At 39.6% G+C, this 12296-nt stretch overlaps 1 protein-coding gene across 1 annotated transcript; it reads right to left on the bottom strand.

Moving 5' to 3' along the window:
- Nucleotides 1-1328: 1328 nt before the first annotated feature.
- Nucleotides 1329-11587, bottom strand: LOC146652838 (NACHT, LRR and PYD domains-containing protein 3-like). Its single transcript, XM_085381497.1, has 14 exons — nt 10993-11587; nt 10800-10916; nt 10468-10581; nt 10084-10200; nt 9678-9788; nt 8254-8370; nt 7745-7793; nt 7434-7647; nt 4565-6359; nt 4018-4185; nt 3605-3778; nt 3302-3475; nt 2894-2940; nt 1329-2788 (listed from the first exon to the last, which is right to left on the bottom strand). Exons 1-14 carry the CDS (start codon nt 11073-11075, stop codon nt 2226-2228), a joined length of 3843 nt encoding a protein of 1280 aa, XP_085237623.1. The 5' UTR covers nt 11076-11587; the 3' UTR covers nt 1329-2225.
- Nucleotides 11588-12296: the final 709 nt, after the last annotated feature.

Below are 12296 nucleotides of genomic sequence, written 5' to 3'. Positions count from 1 at the left end.
GTAGCTATTTTGGTTCAGGCCCTGGATACAGCAAAACAGCCCCAGACCATCACACATCCTTCTCTATGTTTGACTGTTGATCCAACAAACCTACTCGATGGCGTGCAAAGATCCTGCATGAACCAAAGATTTCAAATTTGGATTCATCAGTCCATGATACCTTCTTCCAGTCTCCAGTAGTCCAGTGGTGGTGTTTCACGGCCCAGGCAGGCCTCTTTGTCTTATTCTGATGTTTTAGCAATGGCTTTCCTGTCAAACCTGCAGCTCGAAGTCTTCTCTTAACAGTTGAAACTGAGAGTTGCTTACTATGACCACTATTAAACTGTGCTTGAAGCTGTTGTCCTGCGAGCCGCCTATCACGCAAGCTGTTAACTTTCAGTAACTTGTCCTGTGATTCAGTTGTGGTTTTGGGTATGCCAGACCTCTTCCTGTCAGAGTTTGCCCCAGTTTCTGAGTGCCTTTTGATGGTGAAGGAAACTGTACTCACTGACACCTGGACTTTCTTTGCAATTTCTCTGTAGGAGAGACCTACACCTATTTTATAGAGCTATTTTTAAGTGCTATGATGGCCTGTCTGTCTTCCATTGTTAATTGCTTTTTCCTCCCCATTTTTGTAGCAACACACTACTTTCTGCAGTACAATACTGTTCAACTGATGCTCACAAGGGTATGGCACCACAGTGTGTTCCAGCACTGCTTTTATGCAGACAGAGGGGGTGGTATGTAATCCAGAAAAGTTGGAACACCTGTAGGATTTAGTAGCTCCAGCTTTCAAGTCTTGATCAACTTCCATTGCTGCAGAGCAGCTTTAAATTGTTAACCCATGTTGTGTTCTCTGAAAAAGGCCTTTTTGTTTAGTTCTGAAATGTAAATAATTTTTCACTTTTGGGTAACCTTTTTCTACCCTCTGGCAGTTCACCACTTACCTTTGTACCATTTGAACTATTCATTGGACGTGAACAACTTGACTTGCAATAAATAACTGGAAAAATTGGGGTATTCTAAAACTTTTGACTGATAGTGTATGTAATTTAAAAAAAAAACTCTCATCGCTGCTGGTGGTCTATCCTTCAAGCTGAAGGAATATAATATATATAAGAGCTTGCTCTACTTCTTAGGCACCTTTTTGATTGCCCCTTCCTGCAGCTCCGATCATTGGCTAACTTCCTTCCATGCTACTTTGACCTTGGCCTCTAGTCTCCTTCGCCATGGAAGGTACTGCTCCTTGTGGCTGTTTATCTTGTAGTCAAGCATCTCACTGATCACTGCTGATCGGTGATCAGTGAAAAACATTAATACATGACATCTCACAAGTCAGGTTATACGGTCATTTATTGTACATGTTGCCGTGTTTCACATCTTGGCAAATTAAAGCAGAAATAATAAAAACTTTCTTTTAAAAAAATTCAGAGTAAAAATATTGCAGAAAATGAAAATGATGTTGGTGACTGAAGAACAGAACAGTGAAAATATGGGGAAGCTTTCTTTTTTCTTTTTTGTCCTGAAGTGGTACGCACTTTCAAATGCAACCTGTGTTCATTTTAAAACTTTTAGCCAAGTTTAAATGGATAATAACCTTTGACAGAAGAAGAAATATTTTCAAGGGTAAGGACTACTAAGAAAATGAACTTGATGAACGTAAGGAAATGCATTGTCTTTACATGTATGCAGTTGCCATTGACTGGTTTTAGGATTTAAGGGTAGGGGAAGGGTTTGGTTCACATCTACCCTTTTTTATGTAATCTTGACCTACACCCTAATAAGATCTGCTAAAGGAAGAACTATAAATGCATTTAAGAGACTTCATTTGAAAGATAATATTTTCTAGTACTGAAAACATGGCAAAAATGCAATCTTATTCTAATCCTAGTAGGACAAACAATGGATGTATGGAAGCAGATTATTATGTTCTTTAGAATCAGTTGCCATATTCTATACTTTAAGTTAGGAGTTGAAAAACTGCCATTAAAGTTTGATAATCCATGTAGTATGTTTTACTGCATTCTAGAAGGCGGTTGGCCAAAAAGAGCAGTAATCCTCAGAGCCAAACTAGCAATATATAAAAACTTTCAGATCACATCTCTTACTGTATATTAAAGCAGAAAGGAAATGTAATATGTTGTTTGCTTATCCAGAAATCTTGCTAGAACTTGTTCTGAAATGCCATATCATATTTTCATTGTGAATGTTACTCAGATGCAGACTGATGTATGCAATTATTTGTCCTATACTGAACACAGAGACACAGAGGAGTCAATTGACAGCATCAAAGACTCAACGCCCAACCCAAACACAAAACCGAACCCAGCATACAGAGGTTCAGTGAATGTGGTTTCGAAGGTGTGGATTTGGATCATTTTGTCAGAGGAGACTCTGTAGAAGGACAGACTGCCAGCAGGATAATCCACATACACTGCTACTCTGTTAGAGACCGAAGAGGGAGGGACTGATCTGATTTTGTTATCATGGCAGACGGAGAAGCCACCATCAGAGCATCGCAGACACCACGACTGATCATTCATTCCAAACTTGCAGTCTTCACTGTTTCCTTTCCGTTTTATTCCTCTGTAACTTACGGCTATGTCAACTTCTCCTCTCCACTCCACCTCCCAGTAACAGCGACCAGTCAGACGATTACTGCACAAGAGCTGCTCCCTACGGTCAAATCTGTCTGGGTGATTGGGATAAGTCTGCTCCTTCTCTCCTACCAGCATTACTTTTCTGTCGTTTTCAGAAAGTTTCAGCTTTCTGTGTGCTGTGTTTCTGTCCAGTGTAAGTTCACAGGCGTCTGCCAGAAGAAAGAAGACACAGCTTTAAAATAAAGGACATAAAGAATATTCAAATACAAGGTTTCAAAATATCATAAATTCCTATTAACAAAGTACATGCTTACATTTTCTCAGACCGGGTTTTAACCTTTGCTCTCCACAGTTTTCCACCCTGGGGAAAAAAACAACCCAGTTAACTGATATGTTGTCTTTCATTATGAAAAGTGGAAGACATGCTCTAAAATATAAGCTAATGTAGGACTATTAGCAGCCACCAACCAATCAACCACACATGCTCTCAAAACTGAAACTGAAAATGCTAACTTTTTTCCCAGCTTCACTGACAGTGTTAAATCTATAACAGTATTGTAGAGAAGGGCTAAATAGTGTAAATTAGACTTAATACATGTTGTCAAGTTTCACAATGGCTTAAATGCATGCTTGTATTTAAGGCAAAGAGCCTCCATGGCAAGTATTTTTTTTTAATTATTATAGTTTTTTACAAAAATCATCGGTGTCTTCATGAATCATACTTCAGAATGTCCAGTCTCCAGAGTGGATTTTTCAGTCCAGTGGACAGCAGTCCCACTCCTGAATCTCCTGGATGATTGTAACTTAGGTCTAGCTTTCTAAGATGGGAGGGGTTAGATCTCAGAGCTGCAGCCAGAGAAGCACAGCCGTCATATCTGATTAGACAACCTGAGAGGCTGAAATTATTAAAAGAAATTGTATTTAAAACAGTGTTATAGGTAAGTTTAAGACATTGGTCGGGATATACAAAAGAATCTGCAGGACACAGTCTTTAGAAAAAGAGAAGTAAACATCTGATTTCTTACCTAAGAGTTTCAAGTTTACAGTGTGGGCTCTCCAGTCCAGCTAACAACCCTCTTACGCCAGAATCCTGCAAGTCATTGTTACTCAGATCCAGCTCTCTCAGGCTACAGGACTCAGAGCAGAGAACTGTGGACAGGGCTTCACTGCTTCTCCACGACAGTTTGCACACAGCCATCCTTTAGAGTTAAGGTTGGAGATGTGTTTTAAACACACTTCATATTCGGTGTTACTGAATTAGCTTTCTGGTTGGACAAATCTAGATCACTGCAAATGTTAATACAAAAACACAAAAATGCCACCACCCTAAATTAATTAAGAAATTATGTCCCAATTCTATTTAATAGAAATTAATTTGACAATTTAAACATTACTGTTGCCAAATTTGAAGTGTAATACTTTGCAATGGATTCCTAACCTGAGAATCTCCAGTTTACAGTGTGCACTCTTCAGTCCCACAGATAGCTGCAGCATTCCTGAATCTTGCAGGTCATTGTTACTCAGGTCCAGCTCTTTCAGACTAGAAAATTGGAGAATTGAGGAAAGATCTTTCCAGGTTCCCCCTGACAGGTGACAACCACCTAGCCTAAGCAGGAAATAGTAATTACAAATGTTTAATGTGTTCAGTTATATTATTATATTATATATATCATGTCAATGCATCCACTTAACTTAACACACTGGTTACTGCTACAACTACACGTTTCTTTTCCAGCTATTTATTAATGAGTATTAATTTATTAATGAGTATATATATATATATATATATATATATATATATATATATATATATATATATATATATATATATATAGTACTATGCTATTCTTAGTTAGTTCTTAGTTAGCGTATTGTCTGTCTTGTCTTAATGTTGGTTTATGTTGGTTTATAATGGAGCACTGTAACAAAAAAATAATTTCCCCCAGGGATCAATAAAGTATTCTGATTCTGATTCATCCACTTACAGAGCTCTGTTGGAGGCTTTGACCACTGGGAGTAGCCTTAGAAGAGCTTCTTCTGAAGCAGAGTATTTCTTCAAGTCAAATATGTCCAGATCTTCATCTGATGACAGTAAGATGAAGACCAGAGCTGACCACTGAGCAGAAGACAATTTATCTGTAGAGAGACTTCCTGAACTCAGGAACTGTTGAATCTCCTCCACTAGAGAACAATCATTCAGTTCATTCAGACAGTGGAACAGATTGATGTTTTGCTCAGTAGCCTCATTTTCGCTGATCTTTTTCTTTATATACTTGGCTGTTTTCTGATTGCACTCTGAACCTACTGTTTTCTGGAGTCCTCTTAAGAGATTCTGACTGTTCAGCAGTGATAGCCCAAGGAGGAAGCGGAGGAACAAGTCCAGGTGTCCATTTGGACTCTGTAAGGCCTTGTCCACAGCAATCTGATGAAGGAGTTTTAGACTACATTTGTTTTTAAAGACCTTAGGCTTCTTAGAAGCAATTTGATCTTCCAGCATGTTGACCCCAGAGTTGCTAAATATAAGATGGACATGAAGAGCAGCCAGAAACTCCTGAACACTCAGATGGATAAAGCAGAACACCTTGTTCTGGTACAGTCCTCTCTCCTCTTTAAAGATCTGTGTGAACACTCCTGAGTACACTGAGGCTGCCCTGATGTCAATGCCACACTCTGTCAGGTCTGATTCATAGAAGATCAGGTTTCCTTTCTGCAGCTGATCAAAAGCCAGTTTTCCCAGACACTCGATCATCTTCCTGCTCTCTGGACTCCAGTGCTGATCTGTTTCAGTTCCCTCGTCATACTTGACCTTCTTCATTTTGGCCTGAACCACCAGGAAGTGAATGTACATCTCAGTCAGGGTCTTGGGCAGCTGTCCTCCCTCTCTGGTTTTCAGCACATCTTCCAGAACTGTAGCAGTGATCCAGCAGAAGACTGGGATGTGGCACATGATGTGGAGGCTTCGTGATTTCTTGATGTGGGAGATAATCCTGTTGGCCTGCTCCTTTTCTTTGAATCTCTTTCTGAAGTACTCCTCCTTCTGTGGGTCAGTGAACCCTCTTACCTCTGTCACCCTGTGAACACACTGGGAAAGAATCTGATTGGCTGCTGCAGGTCTTGTGGTTATCCAGAGGCGAGCAGAAGGAAGCAGCTTTCCCCTGATGAGATTTGTCAGTAGCACATCCACTGAGGTGGACTTTCTAGGGTCAGTGATGATTTTAGTTTTGTGGAAGTCCAGAGGAAGTCGACACTCATCCAGACCATCAAAGATGAACACAACCTGGAAGTCTTCAAAGCTCCAGATTCCTGCTTCTTTGGTTTCAGTAAAGAAGTGATGAACAAGTTCCACCAAGGTGAACTTTTTCTCTTTCAGCACATTCAGCTCTCTGAAAGTGAATGGAAACATGAACTGGATGTCCTGGTTGGCTTTGTCTTCAGCCCAGTCCAGAGTGAACTTCTGTGTTAGGACTGTTTTCCCAATGCCAGCCACTCCCTTTGTCAGCACTGTTCTGATTGGCTTGTCTTTAACAGGTGAGGCTTTAAAGATGTCTTCTTGTCTGATTGTTGCTTCTGGTCTGTCTGGTTTCCTGGATGCTGTTTCAATCTGTCTGATCTCATGTTCATCACTGGCCTCTGCAGTCCCTCCCTCTGTGACGTAGAGCTCTGTGTAGATCTGATTCAGAAGGGTTGGGTTTCCTGCTTTAGCGATCCCCTCAAACACACACTCGAATTTTGTCTTTAGGCTAGACTTCAGCTTATATTGACACACAGTATTATGAGTTCCTGAATAAAAAACAAAGAGAAATTAAAACCTGTTAAATCTCACAAACACAAAAAGCTCAACACCAAGTAGCTTAAGAAATATGCAGCTACTGAAAATCCCGTAAACACAATGTGTTTAAACAAGTACGTGCACCAGGTTGAAAGGCAGCTTGTCCTTGTAGCACACATATTGTTCTAGTGTGTTTAACACCATTCAAGCCTGCATTTTGAGACACGATCTCAAAATGGGAGTTCATTCCACCTTCACTTCGTAGATACATAACTAGCCAAAGGGACGGCCACAGTTAAACTGTGAGGCTGTGTTTCTGAGTGAGTGGTGAGCATCATTTAATTCAGGGAACTGTTCTGGCTGTTTCCCCCAACAACGGGGTGAGACTGACATAATGACTTTAAGGCCTGTAACTAAAAATCACTAACACAGTCGAGCTGGAGGTGTTAGAGAAGGCGTTTATTACAGCAAAAATGCCTGACAAAACATACCATCACCCATCTTAAATACCAATACTGTGCTGAGAATGTGGCTGGATTTGAAAGTGAAGTTAATACAAAAAGAGGCATCTAAAAAACCAGAGTGTCGATCGTGTATTGGCGACTTTGCGCTGTCACTCTGTCACTTTGGGGCAGAAACTTGAAAAATATGTATATAGTGAGGTAAGTAGTAGAATATTGGACCTGTAAGGCACCCAGTTGACTCCCAGGACCCATGGAGTCACCAAGAATCACCTTCCTTGCTCTTCCACTGGCAACAGAAAAGATCATTTACCATTTTGGGAAACTAAGGCTTCCTAAGGCATCCACAGAAGAAAAGGGTAGTGCTGCTCTCCAGGTTGGATGGTTAAACATTTCAAGGAGAATGAGCGCTTTCCTTGCCTTAGCGACATTATTGACGGACATGTTATAACAGATGCTGACATAACAGCAGAAACAAGTGACCTTCCCAGCAGATGAGGATCATGAGATAACTTTACCACCAAGATAAATGTCAGAATTGTCACCACCACAGGTTCAAAGCCTATGCCCTGTACGAGGCAGTAGGTAAGTGACATCACATCGACATTACTGAAATACTCGTACTGCTCTGGAGATGGTCGGCCAGCTCCTTCTCTTTCATTCTTCTCAAGAAGTAAAGTGTGATTTTCAGAAATGATTCTCTGCTGCTCCTCCTCTCCTCCACATCTTCAACATCCTCTCTCTCACTCTCCAATCCGACTGAGTCATCTGGGCTCAGAATCCTCTGAAATTTTTTCAGCTCATCCTTCACAAAACTGATGATGCTCTTCTCGAGTTTCTGGAACAGAAATATTAATGCATGTAGCCTGAAGGTTGTTCCAACCAGAATACCTATCACTGATGACGATAAGTGCAGTGGGTGAACATTTACACACAGTGAAGATGGAGTCGAGGTCTTTTTGATTCTGCTGGGCATGCTGAACTCTAGAGAGACACATAAAATATTTATGTTTATTTTAGTTATCATGTGAGTTGCTTAAGGATAACAGGTTCAAAATAAAGCTTTTACAGGACTGTGCAGTCCAGTAAAAACGTAAATAACTCCTCCAACCTTCCACCCCCTCACTGTTTGTCTGATAGATAGTGAAAAGTATCCCACATAAAGCCGGCTGTATTTTGTTGAGAGCAGTTTTACTTTTGCTAAAGAGCTGTGAGAATAAAAATCTACATCATAGCTCTTTATTAGCGATGCGTTCGATTTTAGACTAATAGAAAGATAATGCTGATACAAACAGAAAGATATTTCAGTTAGATAACATGCTTTATGAACTAGATTAGTATTAGTTAGTACAAGTATATTAATCCTCCTGCTGTAATGGCTGCACCAATCTTAAAAAAAATTAAGGTACTTTCTCAGATACATCTGCACACTTTCAGCTCCTACCCCAGATCATCAGGCCTCTGTTCATGTTTAAAGTCAACATGTGGACCCTTGGACCGCTCACTCTGCATGGACACACTGCTGGATACAGAAGAGTGCTGCTGCCATTGTCTGATCTTCCTACAATCACAGGAGGATATTTCAGTTACCCAGCACATGGTGTGAACCACAGTGATAAAATACGAATAATACAAAGCACCATGCTAGAGATAATCATAAATGAATAAAAATAATAAGCCATGTTAAAATCCTTGATTAGACCAGCATGTTTAAAATGCAATGCTAAAACTTAATATACCGTATTGTTCCATATTTTTTGGACTATAAGGCGCACTTAAAATCCTTTAATTTTCTCAAAAATCAATAGTGTGCCTTATAATCTGGTGCCCCTTATGTATGAATTCTGGTTGTGCTTTCTGACCTTGAAACTTTGGTAAGCTACGAAGCCACACCGCTTGTCGATGCTCCGATTATCGGAGCATTACGGCTACTGTAGTCAGGAGCCTTGCGCAGTAATCTGTGTCCAAACTCTGCTTCAGGTTCCAAAGTCAAAAGCACACTGCGCCATCACTGAGAGTTAAAAACTAACTCTCTAAATTCTTTCATCTTTAACAAAATTTGCTGCTTTAAAAGGTGTAACAATAAAGTTTAACATCCAGACATCCATGAAAACAGAATTTATTAAATTTAACGGAGTTAGAAGTTAACAGGAACTTAGCTTGCTAGTTTCCACCTAAACATGATATAGCATGTTCTGACTGACAGATTTCTGAAAAAAAATTAAACACACAGCTCTCCTATCACTTCAGACAGAAATGAAGACAGAAAACTAAACAGCAGTGACTTTTGTAGGGTTACTGAAGTTGGACTAGCCGGTATAGTATATAATGATGTGCTACGTGATTGCTAGCGACACAGCTATGTTAGCATAACTTAAACAGTGAAGCTGAAGGAAGAATGCTAACTTTTTTCTACTCAATAAAAGTTAACGCGAGCATTCCCGATGGTTAGGGGCAAATGCAAACGCATCGTAGGACGGTGTAAACGGACCAAACTTCAGTGAGGAGAACAACTAAGAGAATCCATCCACAATACAAGGTTAGTCATTAATATACTGCAACAACATGGGAATAGAGCAGCTGCGAGAGAATTCAACATTAATGAATCAAGGGTACAGAAGTGGAGAAAGCAAGAAGAATGAGTTGAGTAAAGTCTGGCTTACTCAACTCTGACTGGACTGTTTTGTTTCCCTTATTGCGTCTTATAATCCAGTGTGCATTATGTATGAAAACAGACCTGTTCATCGACAGTGCGTCTTATAATCCGGGGCGCTTTATGGTCTGATAGATTTATTAGGATATAAAATTGATAGTTAAAATATGTGCAGTACTCTGTATCAGATAACTCATGCACCTTTGAGTCCTTACCCTTGGTCAGACTTCTGTTCATGTTTAAAGTCAACATGTGGACCCTTGGACCGCTCGCTCTGCATGGACACACTGCTAGATACAGGAGAGCGCTGCTGTTGTCTGACCTTCCTACAATCACAGGGGGAGAGATTTCAGTTAGCAAGCACACTGGGTGAACCCAGTGGCAAAAGACACAAAGTGCTGTGATAGTTGCAGCAAGTATAAAGAATCGAATGGGACTGGACATGTTATAAGTGGTGGGAACAAGTTGGCATTTGCAAATGCAATAATAAAACATAACCTATTCAGTCTTCTTACTGATCAATACATTCATCCTGATCTATATGTTGATAAAAACCTGATTCTAAAATATGTGTAATGTCTGTTTCAGATAAGTCCTGAATCGACCCTGTTGCGCTCTTACCTTGCATCATCAGGGCTCTGTTCATGTTTAAAGTCGACATGTGGACCCTTGGACCGATCGCTCTTCATGGACACACTGCTGAATACAGAAGAGTGTGGTCTCTGCTGTAGGATCTTCCTTTAAATATAGGAACGCATTTATGTTAGACACCATCCTATGTGACTTGTCTTAGTACATGACAGTTAGAATGAGTAAGTAAATCCTCCTGCTAAAAAAACATAAAGCCATGAAATGGTTGGAGCGTGCTATAAAGAATTTAAACCGTGTTAAATAAAGTGGATGAAAATGGTATTGCTAAATGCAGTGCTAAAACAGCCATCCATCCATCCATTTTCTGCCCCTCTGAAACTGTAAAAAGCTGCACCTTCAGTTTGCAGTCCTTACCCAAGGTCAGACCTCTGTTCATGTTTAAAGTCGACATGTGGACCCTTGGACCACTCACTCTGCATGGACACGCTGCTGGATACAGGCGAGTGTGGTCTCTGCTGCAGGCTCCTCCTGCAAACACAAGGACTCGTTTATCCTGAATAAGAACTCATTAATAACCTGAAACAGTGATCACATGAAGAAAACTCTGAACGCTTTTGAATTTTTGCTCTTCTAAACTTTTTTCTAAATATTAAGATAATTAAATAAATAATAATCAATATTTCTTTCAACATTGTTAAGAAATCATTTTGTCTAACAAATCTGTTTTAGTTCCTTTGACTTCTTACCTTGGATCAGCAGGGTGATGTCCATCTTTGAAGTTAACATGTTCGCCCTTGGACCAATCGCTCTCCATGGAGACACAACTGGGTACAGGCGAGTCCCGTTTGTGGTGTTTGATCTTCCTATTATATATAATAATTTAACTTGAGTGCTTAACTAGAGATAAGATGATGTGTCATGGGCGGTTGGTCATCTCACCTCTGCAGTTTGGTTCGACTCTCATGTTCCCCGCACTGATCCATAGCAGATCCCAAACCTTCACACAACATCACAGGACACATTTGTTCTGACTGCTGTCAAACAATTACAAAAAGTTTGGATTCGTTTTGATATTCAAAATGTAAACTGGTCTTTGTTAACATAATACCAGTATATCTTGATACCGTAACATAAAACAAACAAAGATAAGAAACACTTTACAGAAAATACCACGTGTTTGATCGTGTTTGTAAAATCAAAATTAGTGCATCTAATAACTGTTTTATTTGATTTCCTTTCATGTTGTTTTATCTTGGCGGTGGGGTTTTAATCACATTGAGCAATAAGGTTATCAGGAACCTTTTTGTGATTTTTATACCTCAGAAAAATAAAACCTTGAACTTTGATTTTGTATGATATGAATTACAGCTGCTGATTGGTGTGATAGCATTCTGTTTGTTGTAAAAACTGTAAATGTCATTACATCAAAGGACATTTATTTATAGGTAAAAAGTTGTGTTGTTTGTTTGTTTCAAATTTCTACATGCCATCTGGTTACTGAAGCTTCCTGTTGTGTCAAGGTCAAATTTGACTTATTAAGGATTATGTAAATGATAGAAACAGAAAAAAAACCAAGTAACAAGTCTCATGTTTTTTTAAATCTGGAGTGAGGTTGATCATAATACTGCCAATAACCCTTTTGATAAGTCCCCCCAGTACTCAAGACCAATTAATGAAACTAATGGCTGGAAACAAAATATCTCTCCATCACAGAGGTGGTTGTAATGTGAAGGTCCCCACTCTGAAAAAAACGTTTTCCAAAAATAATCATAAGGGTTGACATTTGGACGTGTTGTAGAAGACAGTTTGAACTGAAAGCTTTTTAAAACAAATGAAATAGACTGATGGGTTGTGATAGCCCAACATAAACCAGTGAAAAGGTAATTTAGTCATCTGAATATCAGTTCTTGCAGACCAGCCTGAACTTCCATTAGCATAACGATTTTCTAACAGAGAGCATCCTGAGATGGTCACATGAATGAAAATGCATGAACAGACAAAAATGCCCATGAACACACTTCTGCAGCAACATACAACAAAATCCTACAAAGACTTGGAAGCTTTTTGGACATACCTGCTGACAGTGAAGAGGCAGGAAGCAGTTTGCGTTACTGTTTGATGGAAGAAATAATCTGTGTGAAATTAATCTTAATCAACCACTTCTAATGTAAAGCAACTAAAAGCAAGGCTAAACAGGAGCTTGCTGGTCTGCAGATTCAATCTAATCTCCACATTCAGTTCTC

The sequence above is a fragment of the Rhamphochromis longiceps genome, linkage group LG15 (genome assembly GCF_057381845.1).
Source record: "Rhamphochromis longiceps isolate RC_006_pf linkage group LG15, R_longiceps_female_GT1.1, whole genome shotgun sequence".
Lineage (NCBI taxonomy): Eukaryota > Metazoa > Chordata > Actinopteri > Cichliformes > Cichlidae > Rhamphochromis > Rhamphochromis longiceps.
Note: the sequence above shows the minus strand (reverse complement) of the source record. Positions and strands in the feature narration are given on the sequence as shown.

What these genes read in the sequence shown, in the direction of transcription:
- LOC146652838 (XM_085381497.1), bottom strand. Translation starts at nt 11,075, where the DNA reads ATGTGTCCTGTGATGTTGTGTGAAGGTTTGGGATCTGCTATGGATCAG. An exon ending in CATCACCCTGCTGATCCAAG is followed by an intron (nt 10,582 to 10,799) that starts GTAAGAAGTCAA and finishes TTGTGTTTGCAG; the next exon opens with GAGGAGCCTGCAGCAGAGAC. An exon ending in CAGAGCCCTGATGATGCAAG is followed by an intron (nt 9,789 to 10,083) that starts GTAAGAGCGCAA and finishes CTGTGATTGTAG; the next exon opens with GAAGGTCAGACAACAGCAGC.